The sequence below is a fragment of the Pleurodeles waltl genome, chromosome 10 (genome assembly GCF_031143425.1).
Source record: "Pleurodeles waltl isolate 20211129_DDA chromosome 10, aPleWal1.hap1.20221129, whole genome shotgun sequence".
Classification (NCBI taxonomy): Eukaryota; Metazoa; Chordata; class Amphibia; order Caudata; family Salamandridae; genus Pleurodeles; species Pleurodeles waltl.
Genome location: NC_090449.1, coordinates 800,996,717 through 801,012,619, shown reverse-complemented (window position 1 = coordinate 801,012,619; position 15,903 = coordinate 800,996,717). Strand labels below are relative to the sequence as shown.

The 15,903-nt window shown below is 40.7% G+C and overlaps 1 protein-coding gene across 1 annotated transcript in view; it reads right to left on the bottom strand.

Moving 5' to 3' along the window:
• The window catches only part of RAPGEF5 (Rap guanine nucleotide exchange factor 5), an 863,712-nt gene that overhangs the window by 301,309 nt on the left and 546,500 nt on the right, over nt 1-15,903 (bottom strand). Inside the window, exon 9 of the mRNA XM_069211465.1 lies at nt 10,522-10,647. Coding sequence (XP_069067566.1) covers nt 10,522-10,647 — 126 coding nt within the window. The remainder of the gene's footprint in view (nt 1-10,521; nt 10,648-15,903) is intronic.

Genomic DNA, 15,903 nt, shown 5'->3' with positions numbered 1-15,903 from the left:
TTGGGCAATCATCTCCTCCTTGAATGGCAGAAATGATGCCAAATGGTGAAGGGAGGGTTTCTGAGGAAGGTGTTTAAATGGGAACAGTACTAGGTGAAGAGCAAGAAGGGAGAAAATGCACAAAAAAGAATAAAATCCTCAAGACATGCATCAGAGGCAGTTGGTAAAGCAGTAGCAACCCTGACGGTTGAGTTGTTGGTTTATCACTCGGTGGACTACGGGGAGCAAAAGGTTATATAATGAGAGAAGGAGTTTCAAGGTTACAAATATCATGAGGAAAGTGAATGGGTTGTGATCAAGAAAGAAACAGAATTTAGTGTTAGACTATTTAAAAAACAGTGGAGTTTAGGTTATAATGTTGCAGGAAACCCACTTGGAGAGATCTGACTGTAGGAATCTTTTTAGCAAATATACTTGGGTTCAAGACATTGTGGGGGTTATTCTAACTTTGGAGGAGTGTTAATCCGTCCCAAAAGTGACGGTAAAGTGACGGATATACCACCAGCCGTATTACGAGTTCCATAGGATATAATGGACTCGTAATACGGCTGGTGGTAAATCCGTCACTTTTCCGTCACTTTTGGGACGGATTAACACCTCCTCCAAAGTTAGAATAACCCCCTGTGTGTCCAGAGCAGCAAGGCAGCACAAGAGGGGTGGACATAATCGTAAAACAAACACTCAGGAATCAAGCTTGTAAATTATAAAACTGCTGACACAGGATTGCGGCTTGTTGCTCCTTGAGGGATTGGCTATATAAATTGGTCAAGTGAAGTATACTATGGTTCCAACTGTGATTATCCTATGTATTTAGGTATCTTAAAATATAACTTGCTAGAAGCTCCTGCACCCATATTGGTGGGAGGTTATTTTAATATTATTTAAAACAAAGAGATAAACAGGACTTCTAAATCTAATTATGTAAACTCCCAAAAAATGGGTTGAAAGCTAAAAGACCAGATAAATGACCTAAACTTGTCAGATATTCGGCGTAGGACGTTGAGCGCTCAGGAAGGTTTTACCTTCTACAGCAAAAAATACAGGCACCAAATGACAATTGATTACTTTTGCTTTCATGAAGCCATGAATGATATGGTAGAGTCAGATGCCCGCCTTCGAGTTCCCTTGTGAGATCATTCAGCTGAAGCTTTATGCCTGAAATTTTCAGCCAAGATGGACAGGAAGAGGTGGGCACTGGACAGGGTTCTATTGCCTCAAGAGAGTATTTGTGGAGAAGTGGCAGATAAGACTATGGAGTTCTTCAATCAAAATAGCAGCACAGCTAATCAGCTCATCATTTGGGATGCATATAAGGCTTATATCATGGGAATAAAAAGGGAAGACTCATACATATTTACAAAAGCAGGATGAGGTTTTTATGGGCAATATTTGAAAGAAAGAGTGAGAAATTGAAGCCTATTCTGTTGTAGAATATCAAGCAAGGTTAGCAAGGAAGGCACGGGATAGCTAGAGAGCTAGCAATATGCAGCATTTATAATATAGGGAAAGCTGTGGAGCTCTGTTAGCCTGGAAAGCAAAGACTGATAGATCCATATATTTCAAAGACACTTATTTCTAAACTGATACAGGGAAGGTTTCAACCTTAACAACAGAGATGGCATTGGAGATGGTGAAATATCTAGGATTTCTGTATAAAGAAAACACCTACTGTTGTGATGTAAATAGGATAGAATGTAATGTCATCTTAGAATAGGGTTAAAAGAGCAGGGCGTAGAATGTTGGGGGACAGAGCAGGAAAAGTGTATCAGCCAGATGGGTTGTGTTCCCTGACAGCTGGTGGGGTCATTATTTTCTATTATAAAAGCTGTTTCCCTACTTTTATGTGTATCAGCTTATCTTACAATTTTTGGTGACGAGCTAACCTTGGCACCGGACATTCACCGAGACCACTGTTAAATTGTTTGTGGCCACATCTATTTTCGATTTATTGGAGGCATATTCCACCCCACTGTGGATCAACACAGACACGGAGCCACCTATTGTGTTTTTGAGTGGCAAACTGTAAGTAATCTTACTGCTATTTTTGGCAAATTCACAGCCCTGCACCTGCCAATTGTTATTGGTCTCATCGTCTTGCCACAGGACTGCATCATTGCTGCTCAGCAATACTTTTCTCCCACGTTGTACACAAATGTGAAAAGAGAAAAGCAGGCCAACGCATATCTTAATTGGATTGTTATTGTGATGGAAGCACAGCCATGTTACCACAGCAATGCGGACGTTCCCATATGTTGCGCATGTCACATTCTTTCAATTTGACAGCAAAGTGCACACTTTAAACAGACATACTCCCATAATCAGTGTATGCACAGCAATATGCACGCTCATAAAAGTTCTAGTGTACTGCATTTTTTTTATGCCTCTTGTGCTGTGCTCTTATGCATGTCATCAGCATACTTTTGATTTCTCTGTTTCACAGATGTTTGAACACCCATAACATTATGCAGTATACAGTGACATGCACACTTCCACATATTTGTGCATGATGCAATATTTTGGATTGGACAGTGATGGATACATTTTTGCACACTTTTGATGTCTCTGTGTATTTCAGCTGCTACAGTTGTGTGATTAAAATTATTATTCACAGCGATACGCACAATATTGATTTTACACTCACACTCATTCATTTATATTCTGTTTTTTTACATTTATTTAACCAGACAAGCTTTCTAGTCTACATTTTATTTTAGTTCTACATGGCTTACAATAGTCCACTCAACCTCACGCCATATCAACAGTTTAGTTATTCAACTGGAGATTGTATACTTAAGTGGCAAGAATGCCACAAATATTCCATAAACAAATATTTCCACCTTTGGTAATGATGAAGATTTCACTTCTGAGAAGAAAAAAAAAGATATTATTATATTGCTTTGGGCCATCAGATTTGAAAATCTACGATTGTGTTGAAAAACGATTTGTAGAGGGTGAGGTCTTTTCCAACGTATTAGAGAATTTGGATAATTGCTTTGGGCCATCAAGTTTGAAAATATACAATTGCGTTGAAAAACGATTTGTGCAGGGCGAGGTATTTTCGAATGTATTAGAGAATTTGGATAAATACTTTACACCAACCGTTTGTGTGGGTGTAGATAGTTATACATTTTTCCACAGGAAAAAAAGGAAGAACTGACTGATATCTACATAGCAGTTTTGAAAAACTTAGCGTTAACATGTCATTTTGGATATTTACATAATGAACTAATACAAGATCATATTGTCATGCAATCTGCCAATTTAATCATTTAAGATAATTTATGGGTCAAGGGTGAATCCCCATTACATTAAGTAATTGAAATAGTTAAACACACACACTAGACAGTTGCAGACACAGGTAGATGTGCAAATGCTTTCCTATTTGAAACCAACAAGGAGCATAACGAGGAAAAATTGCACTTCTCTAGTGTAGTGGTTCATGACATCAAACAAAGTAAGAAAAACAATTACAAGGATGTTCTACAGAAGAAAATGTGTCCAGTGGGCAAAAGGTGAAAAATGCTGATAAGAGTAGTATCAAATGCTTCAGATGTGGTTTTTCGGGACACTACACCAATGACAAGAAATGTCCTGCAAAAAATCAACATTGTTCGGCATGTGGCATCTTAGGTCATTTTAAAAAAGTTTTCAGAAAAATTAAGAGTGGGGCAATATAAATGTTAGAAGACCTTCCTAGTCAAGAGTCATCTAAAGATGAAGAAGATGACACTAATGTGTGATGTGATGAGTATAGAACCCCCTTGTAATGCCTCTAGTTCAAAAAAGCACAAACCTAAATGTGAACTATCAATTGGTGGTGTCCAAATTTTAGTTATAGCTGACTCTGGATCTCCAGATACCATAGTAAACAAGAATGTTTGGGACCGAAAATGTACATCAGTTTTGGGGAATAGGTTATTGCCACCTGATATTTCTTCTAAACGTTTACTGGCGATTCTATTGATGTGTTAGGGTGTCCGAGAACTTCCTTTTGCTTTTAAAAATAGAGAGGCATTGTGTAAATTGTATATTTCTAAACCTGGAACACCTGTATTGGGATGGTATGACCAAGGGGATTCAGCATTATACTCGATCCTAATAGCCCTGAACCGGTGTTGGTTGATGGAGCCGCTGAAACCAAAAGTGACACTGAGATCGTTTCAGCATACCCGGAAGACTTTTCTGATTAGGCTGAATTTTTAAAGGGGATCCAACATAAGATCGTTTTAAAGAAAGATGCCATTCCCAGTGTACATAAAGTCAGACATATCTTGTTGAGAATCAGAGTTGAAGTACGATTAGAAGCCGACAAATTACAAAAGGCTGGAATTATAGAACCGGTACAGTCATCTGATTTGGTTGCCCCTCCCCCCAGTTGTTGTATGACAATCCAATGGAAACCTAAGGCTCTGCATTGATGCAAGGGATTTAAATAAGAGCATTTTAGTGGATTAGTTTCCCCTTCCTAAAATACATGAACTGTCCTTGACTAAAGGTGTGAAGTGGTTTACGGCCTTTGATTTGAGGTCTGTGTATCATAAGGTCTCCCTTCATGAATACAGTTGAGATTCACAACATTCATAACGCCGTTTGGTTGCTTTCAATTTGTGAGAGCTCCTTTTGGACTGGCATTGGCAGCTGCAGTGTTACGGCACCATATGTATTTGCTGTTCAATAAATATTTTGTTCTTGCAGGATGGCATACTGAATATAGGGAGAGATAAGAGGGAACATGATGAAAACTTAATTGAAGTTCTCAATAAGTTGAAGGAAATGGTTTGACAGTAGCAAATGCAAAATTGCTAGGAAGGAAGTACCTTTCTTGCATCAAGACACAAGCAACAAATGAATTGTACCCAAGTCATCTTTAGTAAAAGCTATAAGTGATGCACCTGCTCCAGCCAGTAAAGCTATTAGGGCATTGCTGGGGTTAACTGAATTCTACTCAAAGTATTACATAATTTTTCAACCAAAACATACCCCATCAGACAACTTCTCAAAGAAGGGAGATATTTTGTGTGGTTGAATGAATGTGATGAAGCATTTGTTTCCATTTAGAGGGATATTTCCAATGCACCTCCTTTACAGGGTTTTGATCCAAGTCTACTAAATATAGTTACCGGAGATACAAGTAGTAAGGGCCTAGGAGCAGTGCTCACACAAGTGGATATGTTGGGACAAGAATGTGTGATAGCATTCGCTTCATATTCCTTATCTCCTCCTGAGCAGAAGAATTCTGTGATCGAGCATTAGCATGTGTATGGGGCTTGAATCATTGGGTTTCTCAGATGGAATTACACAGTGCTCACAAGCCACAGATGAAAGTGCAAACTAATAAAGGTCTATGCAATGCTTCACCATGATTAGCACGAAACGTCCGTCAAGCTGCTAGATTATAATTACATTGTTAAGTATGTACCTGGGGTTAAGAACAAGATTGCTGATATTGATTTAAAAGTATGCCTAAGGTCAATACAAAAGTATATGAGGTGACAGTGGGGTGATATGATTAAAGGGAATCATCCACAGAGAAAGACATGTCTATACATCAATACTGAACAAATGAATAAATAATTAAACCTCATGATCAATCTCGACTAAAAGGTCAGTATGTGAAACATAAGATGGGAGACAACCTAAACACAGACATTAAGTGCCAGAGAACAAGCATGCAATAAATACACCAAATACACGAAATACACAGTTCAACCACCTCTAGCCAAACAATCTTGAACTGGCAGTGCTGAGAACATGTACAGATCAAGAGCTATTAAGTTTTTTGAAGTGCTCAATCTAGACACATCAGCAGGAACACTCAACCCAATGGCATGTTTAAAACTATAGGTAAATACGGAAATGAAACAAAATAGAACAAGTGAAGATTTGAATCTTGAGTAGATTTGTGAAAAACAAGTTTAGCATATAGTTAATAACACTGAACTTGCATGACAGGGCTGACAATCTTCTAGAATTCAGGAGAGGATTGTATTTAAGGCATACAACTGGTTTTCATAGGGGGTTTACATGGACCCTTATTTTACCTCCCAGTGACATCTGTTCAATGTCAACTCATTTTGCAGCTGAGTATATATTTCTATTTTGTTTTTTTGATAGGGGATTTGATTTGAATTTTTTTATGAGTATGAAATTTATTGAAATTATGAAATTATGAAATAATCAGCTATCTATGATTTTACAGAGTCATTTCCCGTCAACCACTGCTCCATTCTTCTCTGTAAAAAGCATGTACTGCATTTTCTTTCACTGAAAAGTTGTGAAAGGGGCATTTTATTTTTTTCAGCTGTGCCCCCATCATGGACATCATTTTGGGGTCAACATAGGATGCAGCCGCTACCTCTAGCTTGCCTTTTGCGACCCTTGGAACTGTCTTTGCGATCCCTGGCCTCAGACGTGGCAAATTCAGTGCCAGGACTGGGGCTCCACTCTCTGCTTTCTGTCAATTTTCATTACGCTAATAGTGAATAATCTGCTATTATTCACTATAAGTGTAAAAAAAATTGAGTACAATTAGCTGGAATATGCCCTTCAATGGCACTTTAGGTAAGTAAAAAATGGCTTTAAATGTACGTTGTGCTCATGCTTGTGGGTGAGAGTGTTTATGTGTGAGACAGTGTATGTACGTGTGATTTGGGTGTATGTGTAAGTGTATGTGTGAGTGAAAGTGGAGGTCACTTCTGCTACCCCGGACATTTTTGTGAATGGTCTTCCATGGCCCCCATATACTGAATGTAACTTGGTTACAGCACAATTGCAACAACCTCTGTGACTGAGCGTTTGTGTCTGCACACAGTCACATTTAAGCTAACATGAAAAGATGGAACACTCAGTGCTTTAACTGGTCAGGTAGTGTGTGGTACTGGGTACCTGCACTTCTTTAATTTGATAAGGAGAGTACCGGCACTTCTCAGTCCTGCTGCGATACATTTAATGGGTGAGTATCTGCACATCTCAGGAGCAAACAGGTACTCTAAATAGTAAGTGCCTTCACTTTTATGTTTTTATTTAAAGCACTGGAAACACTGATATAAATATTAACCTCCACTAGCACCGAAAAATCGAACAATATGCGCCCTTTTGGTATGCACTGAATTTTTGGCAGTAATACTGATTTTAGTGGCTGGGGTTTGGAGAAGTAGAAAATCAAAAGCAGTTAATGTCAGCTCGGGAATACAGACCTGCAACCGCAAGGCTATTGTGTCAATTCTAAAGGTTAGAGTCGTTTGTACCGACATCAACTGTATCATATTAACTCAACAATAACAACTTCAGGTTTTTTTTTTCAGTGCCAAGCATGCAAGAAAAGTTTAAGCTCCGGAAGCGATTCGAAAAGCCTTCAGGCGAGCCCTCGGGCGTGCTGAACGTGCGACACCCGGGGATCTTACGACACAGCTACTGCTAAATGGAAAATCGGCGGGAAGGCGCGAGTTAGCAGCTTGGCCTTGGAAGAGAGCAGCTCATTCACAGTAGTAATGGACGGGAAAGAGCAATCTCCGGAGACTGCGCGGCTTCATGGTTTTACATCTCTAATCCCACAGAGACAAGCATGCCATTAAAATGGAACAGCGTGAGGTCCTCTGTGAGATTTTATGTCTTACATTTGCTTCGCAAAACTAAGGATGTGTAATTTCATGAGACTGCTTTGAGACAGCCACATAAATTGGGACCTACGTGTTACTGCGTTAATTCATCCCCCAAAAAAAGAAGTGAGAACTGAAAACAAGTGAGAACTGCAAGATAGGTGCCAACATTCATTTGTCGCCATAAAAATAACAGACACTGCAGCAGCGCACGCTAATGCACAAATAACGTAGGAGGGAAGACGGGTGCATCACTAGAATGCTTGCAGCCAGGTGTATCACAACAGAGGCGGGGATGACGTTACAGCCAGAGCGGCCTACTTTGGAACTGGGGAACCAGTTTAGAATCTTGTCGGTGTCCGCTCAACATCCTGTGATTTTGAGTAAATCACTTAATGTCCTGTGCCTAAAAAACATGAATGCAACCTTATGTAAGGTGACCAGTGTTCATGTAAAGCCCTCCAATACTTTTGGGTCAAGTTCGCTCTATATAAAACTGCAAAAAAAAAGTTCATATAGTGGGGCTACCAGACGTACCTGTTTTCCTCAGACAGTCCTGTTTTTTTTAGTACTGTCCTGACACTTTTTGTCAAAACAAAGGCATGTCCCTTTTTTGAGAGAGGGTCGAATGAACGGAGACATTAATCAGAGTTGTGGAGGCTCACGTTTCATCCGAACCTCTTGTCATACCAGAGACACAACTTAACATTTAGAGTCACCTGCTGGACTGCCTCCCATCATTCTAGCAGCACAGCAGGATTTAATTAGGGGTGAATAAGGTCTTCCAAAAGCTAGGGCTTAGCTCATCAACAGTCAGACCCTGGAGCTTCTGACAGCAATTGGGGGGTATTATATATACACATATATAACTAAACAACACATCATTCAGCAATATATATATATATATATATTTTTTTTTTTATCGCTGTATGCCGTGACAACATGTAGTCCTGTTTCTATGTTTGTGCCCGTTCCGGTTTGGTTTTTGGTTGTAAAAATCTGTTCACCCTATCATATGGGCAGCTTCCTTTTCTGTCTATTGGCAAAATGGCCAAAGAAAGTGAAGAAAAACCGACCACACAAAAACGGATGAAAACCATCAGAGTCGTCCTGTGTGGGCTTTGCGAAAACAAGCGCCAACCACTGCGTTTTAGACAGGGAAAGATTCTTTGCAACTCATGCCACATGTAGGAGCTAACTTTAAAGTGGCACGCATTATCAATGAAACTAGGGTTAAACAATCAAGGAAGGAACACAGATATCAGATAATGATATTGCCTGTAATAATAATAATAACAAATAGCACTGATAAACCTTGATTTTGTTTCCACAGGCCTGCTATTTTCACCCAACTCAACACTGCTCTTTATATCAAGGATGAAAGGGTGAGCACGTCTGTTAGTTGTAGGCCTTGCACATAAATCGGCAATAGCCAATCAAACTATCTGAACAGCAACATACTCAGAAGAGTAGCCTATAAGAGTATCCAGACTGCAAATCATAACAATTATTTAGTTTATACAGTACACTTGGAATACAAATGCATTTGCAATACTAGTAGTGCTCACCCAAGGTGTTGGGCTAGAAACATTTGAACAATTTCATTAATTCTCTCTATTTTGCACATTGTGCGAGCGGAGGCTGAGGTCCTTTCTCTTACATCTACTGACTTAGCAAAGTTCCTCAACCCGAATCCCAAGGGAGCTCCCTTCGTGTACACATTTGAATGCAGAAACCAATGCATCTTTGACCTATGCATGACATTCCAAAGCTCAATCTGGCCATGGCTTCGATTATGCAGCCTATGTTAAAAATGTCTCCTAATCCAGCATTTGTAAAAGCACAAAACTAATTAAATACAATTTGTGACCTGTTTTCACCAGGTTTTACAGAACATGTACAGTTTTTCTCACTTGTTTTTAGGGTCGAGCTTGCAAGTGCATGCGCTAGCGCATGCATCTCGCGTGAGAGACTGTTGTGTACAGTAAGGGACTTGGAGCCTACACTTAAACAAATCCACTCTATGACACTCTACTCCCCCACTCCACTTTGACACTCTACACCACTAACTTTTAGCTATGCTGAACAGGAGCCACACTGGTGTACAACAATGCAAAATAGATTTCCAAAACCAAAAGCTCTTGTATAGGTGAGACCTACTGGCTTTGCCAATTCTTGTTCATTTTCTGCAAATGGTTTTTACTGGTTCCACCAGCAGTATATAGTGTTTTGAACACTAGCATACAGGAATTCAGTAGAAAACAGAATATTCAGCTGGATTCATAAAAGTATCACTTGAAAGCAGCAGGCACCGGTAGGCATGTATAATCAGTCCTGCAATGCAACTGGTAACTACTTGAAGTTTCTCCACGTCAGTTCACTATATGCCTTCAAGGCCCGTAAGCCAGCAAGTGCATCAAGTAGAAACAATTTATAACTGGTCAACTTGCACCACAGTTTATACATGCAATTTCCTCATTTACCCAAAAGCAATCCCTCCTGGCAAGTCATTTTATCCATAGGTAATTTAGTTTGCAGTGTACACCACACAAGATCATTCGTGTAGGTATTTAAATGCTTTCTGGAATTCGTTAACTTGAATTAGTATGTGTTTCATCCACTCCTTCTTTTCCGTGTAGTGTACGAACTTTCTCAGAACATTATCCATCTCTTGCAATCATGATATCACTCTCCTGCTTTGATGGGTGCATTTTGAGGGTATAAAGGTGGCATAATGATTAAATGCAAATTTAAAATTGAGTTATTACTCATGTAAACATGCTCCCCATGAAACTTGCACAAGTAACCAACAAACTACAGATTACACTAGAAGTCGTACTTGCAGTTTAATTCACTGCTTGTGATTTAAAAGAAACTGAGACGCACATACTCCGGAAAAAAGTAACTTATGAAGAATTCTTACTTGTTCTATGGCCCCAACTGCTTTTTTCTCCGCATGCAGAAACTGGCAGTTCTCTCTGGCGAGCTTCTGGACCAGCTCAATCCGTCCGATGTCCTCTCGTTCTTGGAGCTTGCACATCACCCCGGCCTTGATTGACGGAGAAAGAGCAAACAAATACCTAAATCCACAGTCCCAGGACATGACAACACTCACTTTTGTTTAACAATATAAATCCATCTCTTGTGATGTCCCTGATCAATATTCGTCAAACAAAAATGTTCTACGCAGCCAGAAAACAAAGCCTTGATGCTCTCTTGAAGGCCATTATATGGACGAAACCACTGTTGGCTGATAACTGCAGTAAGGTGGGACCGGTTATTGCTCTTTCCACTCTGCCTGCCCGGGCCTGATATGCTTGTGTTTCACTTGTTCCTTTCAGCTTATTTCCTGTGACATAAGGGCACTGCAACAGGAGGCTGCTACAAGCTCATGGGAAAGTTAGCCAGGAACTGGCCCGGCACAAGGATGCAGTGACGCGCAGTCGTCATTCCTAAAAATAACAGCAGCTCCTCGTACTCCAGTCGCACTGCCTTTTTTGTCATTTTTTTGAAAAATGCATGCTAGCCAGTGCGGTGTTTTCAAGCACGTACTGCTGACTACGAGAAATCAATGGGTTAGTAATAAAATCAATGCAAAACAAACCTGGATTATAGATGCAACACGGAAAAGAGGCGCATGCATTAGGATCTATGTTCGTACATTGTAATCTATGTGCATATTCTGAGGATAAAAGATGTGCTGCATAAAGAGCAACATTGAAGTTTCCATCTCTACTAGTCCAGGACATGAAAACAAACGAATAAATTAGTTAATGACAAGTAAGGTCTTGGGGATACTAATGTGGGCAGGTATGTTTTACTGATAACTTTCTGCTTCCGGTGGCCACATGGCCTACTTCCATAAGGCAGCCTTAATCAGTGAGTAGCGTTCTAATGCAGCAGTGGTTCTGGATTTCACTTCAGATATATTAAGGACCCAACTATTCGCTGAATGTTTGCACTGTGCCTCCTTCAGGACTTCCCGCGATACAAGCAGTGCACTTAGTAAGGTTGTATTGATCACGCTTCGAGTAATAATTTGTTCAAGGTCATTACATGGTTGCCCTGCTCCTGGCAATGCACGCGATTGATCATAATGCATAATTTTCGTACTGCAAACGTCAATTAGCTTATTTAGATGGTGAGAATTTATATATTTTAAACTCTGCACTCGCATGGATGAATCGAAGGTGTTTTGTTGTGATTCAATTTACAAGGTAAATCTTGGAGCCATTACTGGAAAATTGCGGAGTCTGATAGCCTGTGATGCTTTTCTCAAAAAACTCAAGTGGCTTCTAGTTTGTTCATCATGCCTGCTGTCCTGTTGTGGGAAACTCTGCTGCTCTAGGGTATGTGTGATAAACTGCATAATAACATGAGTTGTGCACACATTCAGGCGCCTGTGTGACGAATTACATCTTTGTAGCCGTGGATAAAAGCTCGAAAATATTCGTACAGCGCACTTATGTGCAAACGGCCCATCTATCAGTAACATACTTCCTTCAGACACAGAACTTCATTACGAATTATACTGTAATTGTAGTTATGACATTAACAGAATACCCGCCAGAATCGTAATTAAAACTGGTTAGGGAAAACAGCAACTTCTGTTTTTAGCCCTGCATATTTTGTCAGGAGAATCCTGGCAAAGCGCCTGTAGGATGGAATAAAAGCATGTGCTGCATAACAATTCCTGCAGAATTTAGGAAGCATCTTGAAACCCTAGGGTCACAGCCTAGATGAAGCTTTAACCTTGAAATAACACTTAGGCTGAAAATTGTGCTACAGACTCCCAGTGGCCTTCATGCAAGCTTTGATGCATTGAATCATTGAATACCTGAAAGGACTAGCAGTTGGCATCACATAGCTTATTGCCCACAAATCACTAAAATTGTCTTGAAAAGAATTTGGCTTTAATACTCATGTGGAAATAACAAATATGTTACTGCCTTCAGAAAATCTCCCTATATCATTCTCAAGCATTTTGACCTACAAAGGCTCCCTGTTGATGTCTCCATATATTACAGTCATTTTTAGGTCGAGGCTAGACAGCGCACATGTGATGTCTGTAAGACCTGTTGGAATGAGTAAAGGAATGAGTAAAGGACTTTGCTTCCACCTGCCTCTGCCTGCCACTTACCATAGGATGAAGGCAGTGTCGCCCTTGTTTTTCTGTCTCCTAACTGGTTGGCATCCAATACATCACTTCCTGTTCTTGGATGAGGAGCACTGGCCAAGTACAGTTTAATTACGCCTGGATTGTTTTTGTGTTGTTTGGACAGACTATTTTTTTATTTCTCTTGCCTCTCGTGTTTGTCAGTAAGCACTCGTGTTCACAGCCCTGTTTGTTTTCCACGTTTGCTCTTCACTTGGTCCTCATATGTATGTACTTTATGTGTAGTTGTGTCTTGTGTGTGTGTTTTTTACATTTTATTTGTGACTTTATATAGCATGAAATCGACCCAGATATTGAATCCTCAACATTGGCTCTCCTTGCACAGCTGACACTACAATATTCACTACACTTGGGGAAACTCACCCCATAATGCTCTGCAGACATCTGTTTTACAATACATTTTTGCACATAACTCAGCCTGTGGTGGTCATAGGACAATGGGACCATCACCAAAACATTCAGAACAATGTGCCCTTTCTGGGCCATCTTCAGAGTCACCCTAGGTTAGAGGAGGGACAAAAATCATAACCTCTTCCACTATGCAATGTATATTTAAACCTTTGTTTTTCCACCTGAGGAGACCTTCTGTTAGAAGGGCTTTGCTTGTAATAATATTCTGACAGGATTGTAAATGTGTAATGCACTATGTTATCCAGGGGCTGAAGGAAGATAGTTGCCCCAAGGTACAACTAATTCAGTAGGCTCCACAGGGACATCTAGCCATGCCAGTGCTACTGCATTTTCTGCTAATGCACACACAGTTTATTTCTGATGAAAGTTGAATGTGTGGCATGGCTAAGTATTACAGCCATATCACTGAGAACCTGGTACTTCTCCAGCCGGTTTGGGGGACGTTCTGAGCGTCTGATGTCAGAAGATGTTCTGGCAGTGTTCTGTGACACTGTACTTTGAGTGATTTTGGCTTGGCAGGGGCATCTAACCAAGACCAGTGGTACTGCATCTTCTGCTGTTGACTATACAGGGACATCTAGTAATGACCAGTGGTACAGCACCTCCTGCTATTGACTCTACAGGGATATCTAGTAACGACCTGTGGCACTGAACCCTTGTGCTGCTGACTCAGCAGTTAAATAATATTTAAAGTGACTGCTAGGCCTGAAAATGTGTACATCACTATCAGGAAGATTTAAGAGGTCCTAGCACCTCCTTGTGCCACAATAGCATCATTTTTTTTCACGCCAGTGTGGCCTAACAAGGCCAAAATTGCCACACTTACAAAGGGGCGCAATTCATGCATTGCACATCTTTGTAACCCTTTGCGCTGCATTATGCCTGCTACAGGCATAATGTGTGCAAAGGGGGTGTTCCCTCGTTAGTGGTGCCCAAAAAATGGCACAAACAAATCTAACAGATTTCTTTGCACCATTTTTATCTGCATTTTTAACACCTCCTCAGAGCAGGTATTAAAAGGAGGCTCCCATTGGTTTCAATGGGCCTCTGGATGCTTTGCAGGATTAGCGTCAGAAATTTTGATGCTAGTCCTGCAAAGTGCTGAACTAAAGTAATAAATTCTGATGTTGGTTTCCTAACTACCGCCGTGGTGGCTGTATATCAAGTACAACACACTCATGGTGGCATTAGGGGAGCGGTAAGGGGCACAAGAAAGTGGCGCTGCACTAGGTGCAGCTCCACTTTTCATAATTCTGGCCCTGTGCCCTCAAGGGACTGATTATATAGTTACACTACAATGTTCGTTGTAATTCTTTTTTATGCGATTATGCCCTGTAAGGGCTGAGTATATGATTACATGACCATGTTTCTTCCAAATGCTATTTTTAATGTGGTACTTTGTAGGGCGCTGTTCGGACCATTACAGTTGAATGCCAAGTTTGTAAAGAAATGCACACACAGTTTATTTCTGATAAAGGTTTAAGGGGAGGCATGGCTACATATATTTCAGCCATTTCACTGAGGACCTGATACTTCTCCAGCCACTTCCGTGTTTGGGGGACATTCTGAACTTCTGATGTCAGAAGAAGTTCAGACAGTGTTCTGTGACACTGTACTCTAAGTTCTTCACAGGGAGATCTGGCCACGACAGTGATACTGCACCTTCTGCTGGTGACTCTACAGGGACATCTAGCCATGACCAGTGGTACTGCACCTTCTACTACTGACCCCACAGGGACATGTAGTAAAGACCTGCAGCAATGCACCCTTGTGCCGCTGACTCCACAGTTAAATAATATTTAAAAGGCCTGCTAGGACTGAAAAGTGTGCTACACTATGCCCTCAAGGGGTTGATTAGATGGTTACACTGCAATGTTGTTTGTCATTCTTTTTATGAGATCATACCATCTAGGGGCTGACTATATGATTACATGACCATGCTTCTTCCAAATGATATTTTTAATGTGGCGCTCTGTAGGGGCTGTTTGGGCCAAAACAGTCCAATGCTAAGTGTATGAAGGAATGCACAAACAGTTTCTTTCTGATAAAGGTTTAGGAGCATATTTAGGAGGCCCTAGCACCTCCTTGCACCACATTAGCGTTTTTTCTTTGCATTAATGTGGCTCAACGAGGCCAAAATCGAAGCGCCAGATTTAAAAAGTGATGCAGTGCGTGTATTGCAACACTTTTAAACCCCATGCGCCACATTATGCCTGCACCAGCCATAATGTAGGCAAGGGGTTGTTCTCCCATTGGGGGGGCTGAACGAATTGCGCAAAGAAATCTAAAAGATTTCTCTGCGTCTTTTCTTCCAGCATTTGAACACCTGTTCAGAGAAGGCATTTAAAGGTGGCATGCCATTGTTTTCAGTAGGTCCCTATGTACTGTTCAGGGTTAGGGCCAAAATTTTGACACCAAACCTGAAAGTACATCAATAGCGTCAGAAATTCTGACACTATTGCCCTCTACCCTGTGTTATGCTGTGCCATATTTTAAATATGGTGCACACATGAGGGCGGTAGTTGGGCACTAAGGGGCGCAAGGAAAGTGGTGTTGCACTAGGTGCAGTGCCACGTTTCTTAATTCTGACCCCTAATGTGCTGCATGGCTAAATATTTATAAGGTCCTAAAGGCAAGACTGTCATTATTTCCAATGCCAGCAGCTCTAACTCTCACTAATGCAAGACGTATTGCATTGCAGATGCTTGTTCTGCCATG